Source organism: Condylura cristata, unplaced genomic scaffold, assembly GCF_000260355.1.
Source record: "Condylura cristata isolate star-nosed mole 26May11 unplaced genomic scaffold, ConCri1.0 scaffold00002, whole genome shotgun sequence".
NCBI lineage: Eukaryota > Metazoa > Chordata > Mammalia > Eulipotyphla > Talpidae > Condylura > Condylura cristata.
In genome coordinates, this window is record NW_004567103.1 from 22,356,926 (window position 1) to 22,375,409 (window position 18,484).

General features: G+C 36.0%; 1 protein-coding gene across 2 annotated transcripts in view; it reads right to left on the reverse strand.

Moving 5' to 3' along the window:
- The window catches only part of PARD3B (par-3 family cell polarity regulator beta), a 489,342-nt gene that overhangs the window by 319,915 nt on the left and 150,943 nt on the right, over window positions 1-18,484 (reverse strand). For both annotated transcript variants that reach the window (XM_012727531.1, XM_012727528.1), the window contains exon 13: window positions 11,030-11,074. In XM_012727531.1, coding sequence (XP_012582985.1) covers window positions 11,030-11,074 — 45 coding nt within the window. The remainder of the gene's footprint in view (window positions 1-11,029; window positions 11,075-18,484) is intronic.

Here is an 18,484-nt window from a genome sequence, read left to right on the forward strand (position 1 = left end):
TCTCCTTGCCCTGTAACAGAAGAACAACGGATGAACACATAGTACAACTTGTTAGAGATATTAAAATGTCTGTCTTTACAGCCTACATACAGGAACAAAGGGGCCTTGGTATTTTTCAAATAGGTAGTGTTCTTGAAACATCTAAGTCATTCAAAGCTTCATTATCCCTCCAAAATAATGTTGATAAAACTCAAGTGTTATATACACCTAACTTACAATCTAATATAAAGTAACATTGACATTATGAATGACAGTATTTTCTAAAATATATTGCAAGATTAGCTGGTAATGATGGAGGATAAGAAGAGAAAAACTGAAAAGAAGGCGCCATGGACCAGAAACCTGGCTCACACACTGTCCGGAGCTGGAGGTGGGGCAGAACGGGTTAACAGAACACCTAGGTCACAAAGCGAAAGGCCCAAGCAGGTATCTGATTGCTGTAGGGGGTTTCAGGGTGCGGGAGCACCAAGCTGAAGGTGAAGATATGGAGATTGAGGGCCATTGTAGAAATCTGGCCCCTTTCAAATTCTACATAGTTTATTCAAAGTCAGCAACAAACAAACCACTCCAGATGGAGTGAGCCCCTCTCAGAGAGGAAGACTATTTCTGTGCTATCTCTACACTGACTGGGGCAGCAGCCCACTGCAAACCCCCCACCCCTGCCTGTGTGTGGGGGGCTCCTTTTCACCAACTCTCTCTCCCTCTGCATGGAGCAGCCTCCTGCCTGTCCTTGACCTGTACCTGCCTGGGCTTCTCTTCCCAGACCTGCCTCAGCAGAGGCAGCTCTCCTCAAGGCCTCCCGCCCGCAACCATGCAGACCTCTCTCAGGAAACCTGTCCCTTTCAGGGCAGCCCTTTTTGCCTTTGTGTCTGCCCAAGTGTCCAGTATTATTCTTCCCCTTTTATAAAAAACCGGCCCTTTTAGATATAACTAATACCTCTGTGTCTTGGAGAAACTTGCCTGGGAACTGGTGAAAGGGGAGCTCTTGGTGAAACCTTTCCCAGAGTGAAACCAAGGACCCCACTCTGAACCCAACAATTCCAAAATGACGTCATAACACTATACCTTTATTAGATATTAAAATTAAAAAGTAGGCTTTGGCTTTTCACATTAATCAAGACAGATTGGGCCATGTTTTACATAAGAGTTCATCTTTAGATTTCCTAAATAGGGTTGGAAATCTGTCCTTCCAATATTATGCATTGATATGATTTTTAGCTGAGAAAAGTTAAGATTAAAGTCATTGCTTAAGTGGCTATAGAACCATTTCGCTAACACTGGCAGACCATATTTTTCACAGAAACTTAATTAAAAGTCTTACAAGCAGGTAGCTTATAACTGCTGTGGGTCATTGCAGTTGTCGTTTGTTTATTTTTATCAGAAAGACAAATTTACACATAAAATACCTTCCCAAGGAAGAGTATGATCTTAAATTCTAGAACCCATTGTGAACTTTTCTAAAGATCAGATAGGAACTGAAAGGCTTTCTCTCTTCCCAAGACTGTGCTTCAAAAGGGGCTCTCAGCTAGCATGAATAGAGTCCAATGATCCTGTTGAAATAATTTCATTACAGAAAGTTGACAGAAGACATCTTAACTATAAAGAGGGCAGCTCTGATGCTCATTTGTAAATGAAGTATATAACTCTTATGTTTTCAGGAATGGGATTTGGTTTTGCATCTGATGTCCATCCAAATAGACACAGTATTGTTCTGATCGATGATGTCATTTTAATGTAAGTTTTAGGGTTCTTGCTGTTTTCTGTGGCTCCTATAGTTGATGTCCCCCAGGGTAGAACTCATGCCAAGTTGGGTACAGACAGCTCAATCTACAATAAAGTTTTGATGTGAAACACTCACTTTGTATTTATCAACCATTATGTAATCATTTAATAACTTTTTTTTTTGGTCAAGATGTTCACTCTGGAATTTAGAAGCACTATTAGAATTGTCAGTTCCAAACCACTATTTTCCAAAAGTTCAAGTCACATATTTCGCATAAATAGTGAAATTTGATTCCAGACACATATGATACATTTTGACATTGACAGAAGAATCCTTTCCTATTTATACAATTATTTTCTGCTTGTTCAAAAAAAAAAAAATTAAAACCATGATTTTTTTTTTCTAAATCTAGGCACATTTCTGCACAATATATTTTATTTCCAAAGATCAACAGTCAAATTCTGAATGAGGAATAATAAAGGAATAATAAAGGAAATAATAGGAATAATAAATAATAGGAAATAATAAAGAATTTTGTTGAGGCTTTTTTCATATAAAAACCAATATATAAAGAGATAGGGGTGAGGAAAATAAACCGCTTACTTAATAAATAAACTGCTTACTTAATGGAGTACAAAGTAAAATAATTTTTCCTGTGTCTTTAGAGGGAGAAGAAATAGAGCACCATAATAAAAATAAAATGTATAATTATACTAACTATAAACAAATACAGATTTTGTAAATTTTGTAAGTCTGTAAAACTGAACAAAATATGTACTTTCTATGTACAGATATTTTTCCAATTTTGGTCAGTTTCATTTGGAGAAGCTGGAAGAAAAGTATGTATTTTATACCAATTTATTCTAGGTTTCTGCTATTCATGCTGGGTTTGGAAAAATTTTGAGAATTTCAATGACAGTTTAGATTATTGTATCAGGGAAAATTGGTAACAATGATGTTTGAATTCATGAAAGAAGAAACTAAGGAAACAGAAATTGACAGATCTGAACCTAGTTCTGTGATGGCCAGCCGGGCCTGTGATGGGGGGCAGAGTGGATATTTCCTTCTGTACACCTCAATCTTTAAAGTAGACTATAGTGAAACTCAGTCCAGCACTTTTAAATTAAATTTTAAAATTAAAATTTAAATTCCGGCCTCCTTGAAGATTCACGATCCATTAATAATTGTTTACTGTTGGTTTTAACATGTTACAGAGAAGCGCTAATAGCTGACTGATACACTGAGAATCAAACTGGAATCTCTTCCTTACTTACTAGATTTGATTTAAAAACAAAAACAAAAGATTTCCGGGCTTTGTCTTGAAAATATTTGACTTAAAAAAAATAATAATTGTTTGAACTGCCATTGATTTACATTATTGCTAATATGTATATTTTGGAAGTGTAGAGTTCCCCTTCCCCATTAGTCTCTGGTTTACGCACCACAAGGCAGCCATAGTCTTCCACTGCAGTTCACTGTGCTCTCTGCCAACCCTGTTCTGATCACTATTTCTTTCACTTCGAGCACTTTTTTCCCCATTCTCTTTACTAATTGATTAAATTTGTCCCCAATCATCATCATCATCATCATCATCATCATATCTCTCTCTCTCTCTAAGATCTATTTATGCATACAAGAATTGGGGTACAGGCCAGAAGTGCAGGGAAAAGGTGAGAGGATTCACCTGAGACAGAGTGGGGAGCAGAACAGTCAGATTTACAGAAATACACTGCTGAGTGGAGCAGTGAGCCGGTCAGAAGACGTCTGCCACACCATGTGGGTCAGCTCCTGGCTGGGAATTAAGCTTGTGCTGCAGTGGCTGCAGATAGCTTCTTAGTTCTTTGCATTGGTAACCAGCTGCACCACCAGGGAGGGCCCCATATCATCTCTTCTCTGGGTTACTGCAATGGTCTCCTAAGTATTATCCTTAAGTACTTCCTCCTTTGCTTACCACCATACATTTTTTGTCTTTTCAAGAACTCACAGCCACCAGATGATATAACTTGATTATTAATCCATCCCTTTGATCTGTTTGGATTATATGGGACTACAGGATAAAAATTTGCATTCTTTCATTTGGTGGATGTTCCCCATGACCTAATCTCCATCTGTTTTCTCACCCCGCTATCTTGCTACTCTTCCTTTTACTCTTTGGACATACTGATGTTTCATGGTCTCGTAAGTTCCCTTATGTCTGAAATGCACTAGCTCATTGAGTTTTTCTATTTCCCAGACTTTTAACTTCCGGATTTTCTATGGAAGTATTTTCTTTATGAAACATGAAAGCCATCCCTCAGTCCTAAATAGAACAAAGTATTATTTCCTGTGTGTTATTTCTCACTACACTTTTTAACATGAAGACACCAAAACAATATTTAACTAGGTAGCTGTTTTCTTCTACCATTTTACAAACCTTTTTCTTTTCTTTTTTAAAGATTTATTTATTTATACAGACAGAACTGGGGTACAGGCCAGAGGTACAGGGGCAGTGAGAGGATTCACCAGAGACAGAGTGGGGAGCAGAACAGGCAGATCCACAAAATACGCTACTGAGGGGAGGAGCTGGTGAGACAGAAGTCTGTGGCACCATGTAGGTCAGCTCCAGGCCCAGGGATTGAACTTGCAGAAGCAGCTGCAGTTAGCTTAGCAGTGCTGTGCTTTAACCTGCTGTACCACTAGGGACGGTCCACAAACCTTCTTTCTAAGAAAGAGATCAGGTCTATGTAGTCACTTAACCCAATTTCTAATATGTGATAATTTTTCACCTGAGTCTTTTATATATTGTTGTTTATATGAAATTTTTATTGTTGTTGTTGAGAAGCTAAAACCCCATGAGTTAGTATATTAATGACTTGAACTCTTTTTGTCCTCATCAGTTGAAATAATACTGTATAGTATTCTATTTGGGTATTTAATCAATATGAGTCAAACTAAAATAATTATGAATTTTAATTTGAAAAGAAGTATAGATTTTTGCTTGCTTATGACATTCAGAAATACTTATGCCATATTTGAATAATAAAGGATCATCTCACTTCTAAAATAACTGATATATTTATTTAACTTCAACTTGATGAACTGATTTTCAGAGAAGATTCAGTAACTTTCTATAACAGAGAAAACACAAGGTTTGCTTTATAATCAAGTTTATATAGGAAGACTTAGGCATATCTCTAATTTTTTTAGTTATATGAATTCTGTGAAAATGTGAAACAAAGTTGGGGTACATGGGGAATCCATATAGCTCTTATGTCTAAAGCTAAGGTACACAATATAGCAAGTGAGAAAAGCTTAGTAAGTACCAAATGAGATATCTACCTAAATAGTGTAGTAAGCTGTTTTACTTCAATCAACGGAAGAGGACCAAGAGAGTTCAAGGTACTGATAATATATTAACTTCCAAGATTTTAGTTTCTCAACAGCCTAACACCTTTTTTTAATTTCTCAATAAAAAAAAATGATGAGAAACAACAATCCATTGAAAGACTCATATGTGAAAAATTACCATGATGGCCTTCCAAAATTTTAAAGCGTATTTTAATTTAACAGATTATATAGGTATGAACACTAAGACAAAACAATTTATGAAGTGTCATTCAATAACCCATTATTCTTGTATAAAAGTGACTCTCCAATCACTGTTTTTTTTCAAGATCCAGATATTTCTTCAGCCATATGTGAACATTCTAGATTGGAAGTTTATGACAATGTATTCAGAGCAGGATTTAAGGGCTGCCAGGTAAGCCACTTATATATTAAGCTCTCATGTTATAAGGATACTGAGCTTATGCACATTTGCTAAAATTTATGTATAATATATGCCCATCACAGGCATATTTTCTTTCTCATATATCTCTTACCTTTTGCCATACATTCTTAAACTTTTACACATGTACACATGCACGCAGTGAACCAAGGAAGAAATGGTTTGACGTTCTTCACTGATTGATAGTTTGTTAGAGAAAATACACCCACTGTACTTCTGGTCTATGGAATATTTTAACATGTGCATTGTTTCTTCCAACTACACTGTGTCTTACTCCTATATTTTTCTTGGCCCCTAGGACTTTGGGGGTGTTAGGCAGAAAGTGATTATGCCAAAACACCAGTTCTACCACACACTGTCTAAGTTCATTCCCTAACCTGCTGGTTAGATAATGAGAAAGAACTATCTTAAGTGCCCAGAGGTTCTGCTTCTTCATCAGTAAAATGTGTTAAAATGCCAACATGGTGGTTGCAGGCACATAATCCCTCTAGACTGTTAAGGGATACTTGCTCATTAAATGATAAACTTGTCTCAGAAAAGGTCTGGACTTAGTGCCAACCATTACTTTTACAGACTAGCCTGTTTTACAGCTATATAGACAGGTGTTTGAGAATATAAGAAATTAAAATAGAAATAGGAAAGCTTTTTAGTCCATTTTGCTAATTAATATGTCAGGGCTCATAAAGAAGAACTCATCAGCTTTCTTCAGTACTGCATCATCTTAAAGAGCTGGGTCAGCAACGATCTCTGCAGACAGTCAATACATATTAAAATAGTTCCAAGCAGTAAATCAAAACAAAAAAAAAATGAAGATACAGTAAAAAAGCAAAATGTATAAATCCTTTCTGTCTGAATGCTGAGAAGCATTAAACTACTGTTGTAAGTCTCAGTTCAGTATGTAGAAAAGGGAAAAACGAAAGATTCCTTCTTAGGCATAGTGAGTCTGCCTATAGAAAAAATTAGAGTATAATTAAAATAAAAAATGCCAAATTTGATGCCCTTTTCAATCGATTCTAATTTTCCTTCAAAAATACTTAAGTCATCTTTTACAATGGCTTTATTATTCAAAATATCCAACTTAACTTGCTGAGGTTTTTTTTTTTGGGGGGGCCCCCTTCATTGTAAGAATTCAAATTCTGTCAGTCAATTAGTGAGCTAGTTCAGGAAAGAGGTGAAAGAAGACAACATTTGACTTTTCAATAGTCTCTAAAATTTATGCTTTTTAAAAAAATAATAAAACATAAAGCATTTTGCTTCTCACTTCCCTGGTAAAGTCCCACCTTTCCACAGAAAATCAAACCTCTCCTATGTGGTAGAAAATCCTACAGGATTACAAATACGTAAATAAAAAACCAAAATGGCAACTTCCAGACTAGATTATAATGCCTATCACAAGCTGAAAAGGGGTTAGTTTCCAAAATATATTAAAAAAAAACTCATAGTTTAACAGCCAAAAAGCAATAACCAATCAAAAAATGGGCAAAAGACCTAACTAGATACTTCCCCCAAACCAGATATTCAGGTGGCCTATAGGCACATAAAAAAATCCTCAGTATTGGCTCTCCCTGGTGGCGCAGTGAGTTAAAGCACAGCACTGAGAATCTAAAACCACTTTCTCATGAGCTCAATCCCCGCCTGCCCCAGAGATGACCACATGGCGTGGCAGACCTCTCCTGACACGCCCGCTGCTCCCCTCAGCAGTGTACTCTGGTGAAGCCTCTCACCGCCCCTGAGCCTCTGGCCTGCACCCCAGTTCTGTATGCACAAATAAGTAAATCTTTAAAAAAAAATCCTCAGTATCACTTAGTATATGGAAATGCAGATCATATTCACAATCAGAGATCACCTCACACCAATAAAAATAGTCTATATCAAAAAGACTGGAAACAGCTGAGAAAGAAGACCATACAGCATTTGGTGGGAATGCAATTTGGTACAACCTCTATGTAAAACAGTAGGAAGATTCCTCAAACAAACAAACATATGATCCAGTGATGATATCATCCACCAAACATAAGATCCACTCCTACATACGTTCTCAAAGAACAGAAAACATTAACATGAAAACATTTATGCATGCCTGCTTAAAACAGCCTTATTCACAATGACCTAAGTTGCCATCATCAAAAACTAGAACACAAATTGTGGAATATGTATAGATACATACACACACACACTCACACACATACACAAAATCAATGAAATACTACTCAATTACTATTTAAAACAAATAAAATAGATGTAGGGCAAAATGGATCTTAAGGTGCTTATGCTAAGTGAAAAAAAATAGAAAGGAAATATTATTGATGGTTTCACTCATTTGCAGACTATAAATAACCAAAGAAAACATGGAAGAAGGACTGGGAGAGTAGTCAGGAAGTTTACAGGATACTGGCCCTGGACTTTGGTGGAGGCGAGAAGCATGCATACATATGGAGGTGTGCAATTATATTCCCCAAATTATATAGGTCTGTAAACAATTGGCACATCAATAAAATTTGAAAAGAAATTAAAAATAGCAAGGTGAAATAAGACCCAAACATGTAAATCATTCTGCCATCTTCCTTATAAAAGTATGAGATGCAAGACACTGCCATAGAAACCCCTGGGGTGGGCTGTTAGAGGAATCTCAAGAATACTGGACTGGTTTCAGAAGGGATGAAAGTCCACTACATTTTGGACCAAAACTGTTTGAAAAATTTATCTTACCTGAGCCTTTAATTTGAATGAGCTCTAAAGAGCCAACCATTTAAAGATTAAGCCAAGGAAATAGTGCCAAAAATAGTGTCACAAATTTGGGAGGTGCCCAAGACACACCAACAGATGGAACTTGGCACCTAATGGCCCTCTCCACACTGAGTAGCTGACTCAGAAGAAATTTTAACTCAGATGAATTCATTAAAATGTTGAATATCATCCTGAAAAAGAAGATGGATGATAGATTTGGGTTGGCATATACAATTTAATTTAAGGTCCTGATGTTCTTGGATAATATGAAAGCTACCAACATTTCTATGACGAGTTAAAAAAATAAATAAATAAATAAAGGGAAAGGGAAATACATTTTAGCAAAAGACATACATATATATTTTTCAATTCTACCTAGCCATTCTAGAGGATCAATGTTGGGACAAGGAGAAACAAAAAGGAAGTTGAATGACGCTCGTGAAGATTGGTGAGTCAATAATGATCACAGAACATTATAAGTTATGAGCCTCACAGACTGGTAATGATCGTCAGATTGTAGTGACTTGAGACTGCCTTATAATAGGTGAATATTTAAAATGATTCTGTACAACTGAAAGAGGCTGCTAGTCCAAAGGACTCAATCCTTCCTTACTACACCTGCCTACCCTCAATACCAAGTTCAGTGAGAATTTCCTGTACAAAATATAGCAGTCATAAGTTGTGTTGTACATGAGGGATATGTCCTGAAGATCACTGACATTTAAGTGAATTTTTCAAGAGAAATGAATATAAAAAGAGGGAGGGAATACCCCTGGACTATATGCCTTTATAACCTTGGTAGAACATTTTTCTTTAATGTTCCACTGCATTTTTTCAGAACTGTCCCTAAATATTTAACAGGGAACTCTCATTTAACTTAACTCTGAAGTGTACAATTTTAGAAGATTGCTTAGCCCTTTGCATTGTGTTTTAGCATATGTTATGTTTGCTCTATAGTTATCAAATTTCTGGTTATTTTTTAGCGTTTGCACTGCTGCCACAGATGGCCAAAGAAAAACTTGCTGTAATCAGATCTAAGTGTACTTAAAAATAGAAGAATAGTGAATGTTGTACTCACAGTACATGAGCAACCAAAAATCATCTCTAAAACATATGATTATTTAAAACAGTGTGGTTCATATGATATAAAGACTGTTGTACTATTCCTATCAATCAGTTAAAATAAGCCATGTGGAACTTACAATTAGTGTGCCTGACAGTTTTAAATTTATGTCATTTTTGACATTTTCTTTTAATTTGGAAGATTTAAATTTTTATACTTAGAGTAATTCTTTGTTAATATTTTTATATCAACCTATATAAAAACATATCACTTGAATTTACCTAAAATAGGATAGTACTATAGTAAGATAAGCACATTCCCATTTAAAAAGAATAGTAAATTTTTGGTACAGTAATTTGTTTGGAAAATAACTCACATTAAAATCATTTTTGATTTCCTGGGAAAAGCCAACAACTTTATTTTTTGCTTGTTTCAGAGACCCAATTGAACAACCTTAAAAAGTGCTTCCACGTTTACCATAGACTCCATCCTCTATTATCCAACATTATTATGGGTAGGAGAACTAGCCACGAGAAGCACCATGCATTAAAGATGAAAATAATATAGGTTAGCTAGAGCTTCCTTGGCCTTGAGAACTTCCTTTGCAGGCTCCTAAAAACATTTCCAGTAGTAGAGAATTTAATGGCAAAGGAGGATGGGAACAAGCAGTGTGTGTCAATTTATCACTCCCACAGAAAGCTTTTCTTTCACAGTGATCTAACCTCTTTAGGCTCTTTATTAGGAAGAGCAGAAAAGAAAAAAATCTGAGTTGTGAACCAGCCCTTCCCTGCTGTTATCACCAGAGAATATGGAAAAGGAAGAAAAGAAAAAATCATAATCTTGCCCTGGAACATGATGGAGGTAATGAGGCATCAAGACCACTTACAGCTGAAAACATAATTGGCACATAAACACAGGAGACGCTTGGTGATGGGAAGATTTCTTTGTTTCAGAAACTGAGGGATGCCAACAAATTGTAACTCTTCTGTTGTTTGGAGTGGTAATTCTAAGAGTAAAATGGATATTTCCCCCCAAATAATGCACCCCTAGAGGAAAGGGATTATTGAAGTATTTACCAGCTTAGTAGCTTTAAGTGTTTTCAACTAATGTGAATAAATGATGAAGAAAGGGCTGAGGAACAAAAGGCAGGTCACTTAGCACTGAAGGGAAAGCTTGAATTTGAGGTGTGAAGATATCTACACATGACAGAAAAAGACCTAGGAGGCTCTTAGAGATCCTTGTGAACACTCTAGAGAACCGCTAGGGTGCTCATTCATGAGTCTGGAGAAAAATACAGGCATCTCAGACACAATCCCCTTTGAAGACAGGCAAAAAGACTATTATTTTTTGAAGAGAAAGAATCCATGACATCTTTATTCTGGAACTCTTTGTCATGACACTTTAATGCAAAAATCACCATGAGTGAAAATTTCAAACTTTCTTGGATTTCCTTAAATACTGTTTTTTCTTCTAAGTGTTGAGTTAGAATATATGTTTTAAGATTTTTGGTTTCAAAAATATTTTTTGAGAACCTTTATTCTTTCCTCTCAAATATTTTGAGTCAGCATACATTATACCACTACACACAGCCAAGCAATAATTCATCTTTGTGGAAGTCAGAGACATCTCATGTATTAATTAGCAAGCCTTTCAATGACTAGTGGATGGAAACTGCTTCCAACTGCTACTCAAATACAGCTAGTGATTTCCAGGAAGGAGAATATTAAGTCAGTTATAAGGAATTTCTTACCCGATCTGTGTCCAGACAATGAATGGACTTTGCTTTCATCTGGCACTAAGAAGAAATAAGACACAAGAGTCAGATCTGCATGTAAATCAGCAACTTTCTGAGCAACAAATTAATACAGATTTAGAGTAAGTTAAATCTCTTCCTGGTAAAGATTTGAAAAATTTTTTCCCCTTAGTCTACCTGGGGCAGCTCATTTCTCATGCTAGATATTTTAAAAATAGCTATGAAAAAATATATGTTCATTAGATCCTCTATGAATATAATTTTCATTTTTCTTTGTTTTCTAACACTTTCATTCTTTGAATCTAAAGGAAAAGCTATTAAAGAAAAAGCTAAATTCAAGGACTTAGATGTACATAAATATATAATAAAACTCTGAGCTTGACAGAAATAGATAAATACTCAAAAGCAGAACTTTTGTATCTGGACAAAATAGAGCAGATTTACAATTAATCCTGAATAAATTTTTCTAAAATAGACAAAACATGAGACAATGGCATTCAAGCGTTTAGACATCAAGCAACAAAGGAGAGTTATTCTTGAGAGCTGGAAATAAAATGATGTGAATCCTACAGTTGCTCCAGCTTCCTATCTGGAGAAAGTTTCCCAGCTTTTTTTTTTTTTTTTTGTAGTGCTAGGAGAATTAAGCTAAGCCCAGGGACATCCCAGCCTGAGGACATGGGACTGGAGGTCCACAGAATTGAAGGCAGATGGAGTATGTAGAACAGGATCTTAAAGGAGAGGTTGATACAGACTCCCTTCTGATGTGTGTGAAGGATTCCCTCAAGTGTTATATACTGCTGACCACATGTGTACAAGAAAACTACACAAGACTTGGGAATGAGGCACTTAAAAGTGGAAAGAGAACAGAGTCTGAAGTTAACATAGGGCTGGGATGAGTGGCTGTGTGAATAGTCCCTTAACAGCCAGAGTGAAAGACTTCATAATAGAAGGGCCTTGCTTCAGTGGCTTTGGAAAACCTAGGTTCACATAGCTCTCAGGAAATGGAGGCATTTTTGAAAGACACAAATGACCAAAATTTATATGGGGGAAGAAATCAGAATTTCATTTAAAAAATGAACTTTTATATGCCTGCTGGCCATCTCCATTTCTTCTTCGGAGAAGTGTCTTGGAAGATCTTTCTGCCCATTTTTTGATGGGGTTATTCACTTTATTTTTGTTGAGTTTCATCAGCTCTTTGTGTACCTTTGTGATCAGTCCTTTGTCATTAAAATTGTGTGCAAAAATTTCTCCCAATCAGTGGGGTATCTCTTTGTTTTGTGTAGTGTCTCTTTTGCTGTACAGAAGCTTTTTAACTTGATGTAGTCCCAGCTGTTTATTCTTTCCTTCACTATCCGTGCTTTGGGTGATGTATCTTTAAAGGTATTATTGAGGTGTATGTCATGCAGAGTTTTGCCTACCTTTTCTTTTAGATATTTTATGGTTTCACATCTTACAGCTGTATGAAAAAATGCTCAACATCACTTATAATAAAGAGAATTCAAATTAAAGCCACAATGAGATACCACCTCACCCCAGTGAGAATGGGACATATTAAAACAACTAGCAACAACCGATGTTGGCAAGGATGTGGTGAAAAGGAACTCTCCTGCTCTGCTGGTGGGAATGCAAACTAGTACAACCACTATGGAAAACTGTTTGGAGGTTCCTCAAACCGCTAAACATGGAGCTTCCATATGACCCAGCAGTCCCACTCCTAGGTCTATACCCAAAGGACACAAAAACAGTGAATCAAAAGAATACCTGCACCCCCATGTTTATTGCTGCTCTATTTACAATAGGGAATATGTGGACTCAACCCAAATGCCCAAAAATAGATGACTGGATTAATAAGATGTACATATACACAATGGAATATTACTCAGCAATCAAAAAATAAACTTGTGCCTTTTGCAGCAACATGGATGGACCTGGAGGAGATCATGCTTAGTGAAATAAGCCAGCAAGAGAAAGAAAAATAGCAGATGGTTTCACTGATAACAGGAGCATAAGAGATCAAGGAAGGAAAAAAAAAAGAGGGATGGGGAATCATGTCAGAACTGGGATGGGAAGAGTGCACTGGATTATGGTGATGACACACAGGTGAACTGGTGATAGGAGGCCCCTGGGGATTACAACTGAGCTGGAAAAATGCACAAAATGAAAAATGATGTAAAAAAAAGAAAGTATGTTTACGGTGCAAAATAAATAATTAAATAAATAAAAATGAATTTTTAAAACTTTTCCAACAAAGAAAACTCTAGCTCCACATGGTGTCACCGGTGAATTCTACCAAACATTTCAGGAAGAATACCAATTCTATGGGAATCATTGCAGAAAATTCATAAGAGAGTTTTTCTCAACATGTTTGATATATCTGGTATTACCCTATGTTAATGTCATGTGGAGATATTACAGAAAAGTATTAGCAAATAACCCTCATGAACATCAGTGCTACTTCTTTCTTATTCCTGAAGCTCCTTTGCATGGACTGCCACTTCCTTCACTATTCAACAATAGCTGTTATTCACCATGCATCCTCATTTGTACCCCCATTCTCTAGCTTAGTCTATAATTTAGGGTGGGAAAACTTGGTAACAAAAGAGGGCCTACTCCATTTCCTCTAACTCTAGGTTGATCTCAAAGTAGCATGACATCCTTGTTCTGTCTATGTTTCAGTCATATTTTATTGACCCAGTTACTATACATAAGTCTTTTCACTCCCACCTGCCCTCCTTTCCTTTGCTAGTTCCATTTTCTTTCTTTCTTTTTTAAAATATTTATTTATTTAATCATACAGAACTGGGTAAAGGCCAGAGGTGTTGGGGGTGAGATGATTCACCAGAGACAGAATGGGGAGCAGAATTGGCAGATATACACTGCTGAGGGGAGAAGTGGGTAAGACAGGAGGGGTCTGCTGAGCCACATGGGTCACCTCCCTAGCTAGGGATCTATTGCAAGCTGAAGTGGCTTGCTTTAACCCCTTGCACCACTAGGAAGGACCCCTACTATTTCTATTTTCCAGATGAAAAGCAACGCATGTCTGTGATTTTACTAATATCAACTGTTTAAAAATATTGGTATAATTTCCATCATATCACCCTAGAGGAGATAAGTCAATCTGTGCTTATGAGGCTCCACTTGTGGGCCACGTTCTTTATAGGATCTAAAAAACTGATGTAGGAATCTATAGTGTAAATAGAAAAGAAGTAAAAATAATGATGGCGATAGCAGCTAATAGTTTCTGAGCACTTGCATTATCAGGTTCTTTAGTATGCACTTAATATATAATTGATTTAATCTTTATGATGGCCTTGAAAGACAGATATTACCTCCATTACCAATAAAGAAACTGAGGCATATCTTGTAAGCAGAGGAGCCAGAAATTGAACAAGGCACTCTTAACCACTCCACTATACTTGTGTTAAGAGTCCTAGAAGAGTTGTTACACTTTAAAATCAACAGCAGCATGAATTAAATATAAGAAAACACTTGACTAATAACTATATGCTAGAAGACAATTATCCTTTTTATGTGAATATGAGCTCTTCATGGAAAGCATTCTGTGATGACCAATATTAACAAGTTTTTGCTGTAATTTGTTTATCATATTTGGAAATCTTGCAGTTTTAATGGGTTCCAGCTAAAATATTCATTCCCATTTCACAGGGGAGAAATCATCTGAGTTAAAATCATGACTTGGAAACATATTAAAGTTGTGTTATCCTTCTGTACTTAGTTTTATCGCATGTAAAGAGATACTAGTGCTTACCCTATAGGTTTGTAGTGAAGATTATAGGTATAAGTATGTGCTGAGCATTTTTATCATACATTAGGTGCTTAATAAATATTAGCTATGCTCATTATTAATGAGAAACTACACAGAGACTAGTTAAGGAGAGCTAACAATGCTTTGCCAAGCAAGTTACTGAGTTCTTATTAACCTCAGTTTCTCCATGTGAAAAATGAGGATAAAAACACTCTGCAGGGAGCTGTGAGGACTAAATAGGAAATGTGTACCAAAGCTCTTAGCACAGTTTCAGGTTCATAATTTTCACTAAATGAAAACTTTTGATAATGGAAGCTGTCAGATTGGTAAGGGTGCTGAATGTGACGATGGTAGTATTTACGGTTTAACTTACCTGAGATTTTAAAGGAAGAGAGGAAGAAAGTAAGGAGAGCATGCTATGTTTCAGGCAAGGTGCTCAGTACTTCCAGTTGTTTTCTCATGGATAATGCAACACCCAGAGCAGACTTGAGATCCCCATTGCCAACCTCCTAGTTATCTTGTAGTGGAAGGAAGCCAAAGGAAATATGGTACTCAATTGACATAGTCTTATCACATAGTCTTATCACAGACATGCGTTGCTTTTCATCTAGAAAATAGAAATAGTAGGGGTCCTTCCTAGTGGTGCCACTTCAGCTTGCAATAGATCCCTAGCTAGGGAGGTGACCCATGTGGCTCAGCAGACCCCTCCTGTATAGTCTTATACATTTTTTCCTTAAAAAAAAAGCATTTAATTTATGCCATTAAACCTAAACCATTTAAGTACAACAAATTTTCCAGCCATGTTGAGTTAAAAACATGATACCTTCTTAACTTCTGGCTGACTATTGTCTGTTATTCTTAGTAAGGTACTTACTATTTTAATTGAAAATTTGGAATTCTTTAGAACACTAACAAACTATTTCCAAAAAAGTGCAGAAAATCTAAATGGGTGATAGGCATAAAAATTAGGGGTCTTTTTCCAAAATATTCACTGACACAGATAACTATCTTTGGGACCGAAGATAAATGAATAAACATAATAGAGAGAAAGATAACTGTAATGACTTAATTAATAGAATACATTTTATTTAAAAGGTTAAATTGGGAACAATCATCTTTTATGCACATGCTTAGTGCAGGGAAGTGATTTAAATAACAGTAGCAAATGAGAAAATGAGGTAAAATTACATACACTACCATGCTTTTTTTCCCCCTCTAAATGACAAGTGTTATAATTAAGGCTCAACTTCCTTTACAACTCACATTACCTTACAACTACTATATAAAGTTATCTCTTGGGGCTAGAGCTTACATCTAGTCGTTTCACTGATAATATTTAGATAGCACAGTGATTGGAACGGTAGCAATATGAATATGACAGGTGTTCCATTTTAAACAAAGAAGTTATTTATAATAGATTGAAGAATGAGCAGGGTGGGTGCGGGAAAGGCCTTCCATTCCAAAAAGGTAAGGTACCAAATGTATCAAGAAATGGATTATTGATGGAGCATGAACCTGTTTTCTGTTCTGGTTCTAATGACAAACTAATTCCCTTCCTCCCTGTTAAGAGTCTATTACATTCCCTTTCTAATCCTTCAGTTTTACCCAACGGCTGGTATATTTGGGCTCTTGATGACCTTAAAGTGGTTATTAGAAAGAAAACAGTGAAATGTCAAGTCCTTCTGAAAAAATTCACAGGCATTTTCATGTAACTGTTATGAAATACTTACAGGGCACCATGGACTCGACCCTCTTGAGATTTCTCTGAATTTATTTAGATAGTGGGATTTCTAGCTTAAGCTCATCCTTACTGGCATTAAATTCAAGCTCAATGGTCACTATTTGACTCAATTACTGTAAGGTGCTTCATAAAGAGGGAATGTTTGACTTGGGTGTTTGTTAACTTCCTGGTAAGTTGTCTGGTTCATGAAGACTGACTCAGGACACACGGGCCCACTAGCTTATGTTTCTAGTTATCTTGGCTGCAGACCTCTGAGGTTGCTGAGAATTATTCAGTGGTCCACCCATGGTTCCTTTTTTTAAAAGTATGGCTTGTGATCTAATTTCAGCCAGGTTCATTGTTAGAATCGAGAGAAACCGTAAGTAAATCAAGTATGGGGCAGGGCAATCTGTGAAAAAGATGTCACTCTGAGAACTTATTAGTACCAAATATTAAAGTGCATCTGAAATGTACATATATTGGCTTCCCAGTAGGGTACATTTATATTAATATAGTGATCACTTAAAGTGCTTTGTTCTTTTGTAAGAGCCTTATATACTTCAAATGTATTCTCACTGGGGAAAAACAATCCCCTTGTTTATTGATAGCATTTGATATGCATTTTATAATATAAGTGACTATTAGGGACTGTACTTGCTTAATAAAAATTTGCAGAACAGTGGCAGACTTGGTGAGTTAATGGGCCCCATATGCTTTCCTTATGCTGACAGAAGATGGTATATTGCTAACATGTACAAATCTCTTCAGATAAAAATTGCCATCAGCTACAGTTATTCTTTTTGAGAATGCCAACACTATGTCATGAATGGGGAATATGCAAATATGTTCAGATTGCCACTACATCATATTGAGATACTTTGATGCAAAGTAGCATTTCAAAATATGATGCAATGTTCATCTTTTACTCTGTGCAGCTCTGCTTCATTTAGTTTTTGACTTCCTTGTTTTTGACAGAATAAAAACTGCATTTTGAAGGTGATGTTTACATAGTAAATGTATTTTCTAATAAGGCCATAAATATTTCCCTTCAGATAGTGTGCTAGGAAACTAAATATCAAATAATTCCTAATGGTTCGTAAACTTGTTTCCAAGAGTTGTTCCTTCAGAACTTAAAAAATTGATGTAGTTGCCAATGTTAATAATCAATTTTCCTCTTTTTTAGCAGATCGATTTCTGTGCCACTGATTGATTTCCAGAATTTCTAAGGAATGCAAACCAGTTTCAAGTTGTAAATTAAGTTTCTTCCTTAGCAGCCATGAACTATTACTGCACTAATTTATAATGTTTTCTTTTGTCAACGACTATTTGCTATACTGTTTCTCCTGAGGGAACTGTTTTGAGTTTTCAGCACTATGAATTTTTATGTGTTGAAAAATACTTCCAACGCTCAGAAACAACAACAACAAGCAAAACAACAAAAGCTTTTGCTTTTGTTGAAAAAGTTAGAGAATTAGTACAAGATAATGATGCCAATGTTTATCTCACCATCTCTCTTAGCAAGCTTCTCCCAAAATATGCTTCTTCTTGAATCTATCTATCGCTGCTCTGACAATAAGCTATTTGATTCAAAGGCTAAAGTTTTCGCCTAATGTTATAGAATAACTCTCATCCAGGGGGGTAAAAGCGAGGGACACACACCCTCATCATTACCCAACTATTTATATATTTACAATTTCTCAATGTTCTCGTTAGAATTCTTTGTCTTGCCCATTTGAACCTTAGAAATTGCTCATTAGGAAAGTCTAGTACCTTTCAAATGTTTCTATACTATTGTCTTTATAGATTATTAAATAAATCAAGAGACTATTAGAAATACCAAATTATTCCTCATTTGTTTTGAACCTGTTAAATAAGTGCTGTCTTTCTCAAAAGAATTGGATACTTAATCCTGGGGTCAAACAGGGAGATGCAAAAGTAACAGTTTGATATAATGGAATAAATAGCA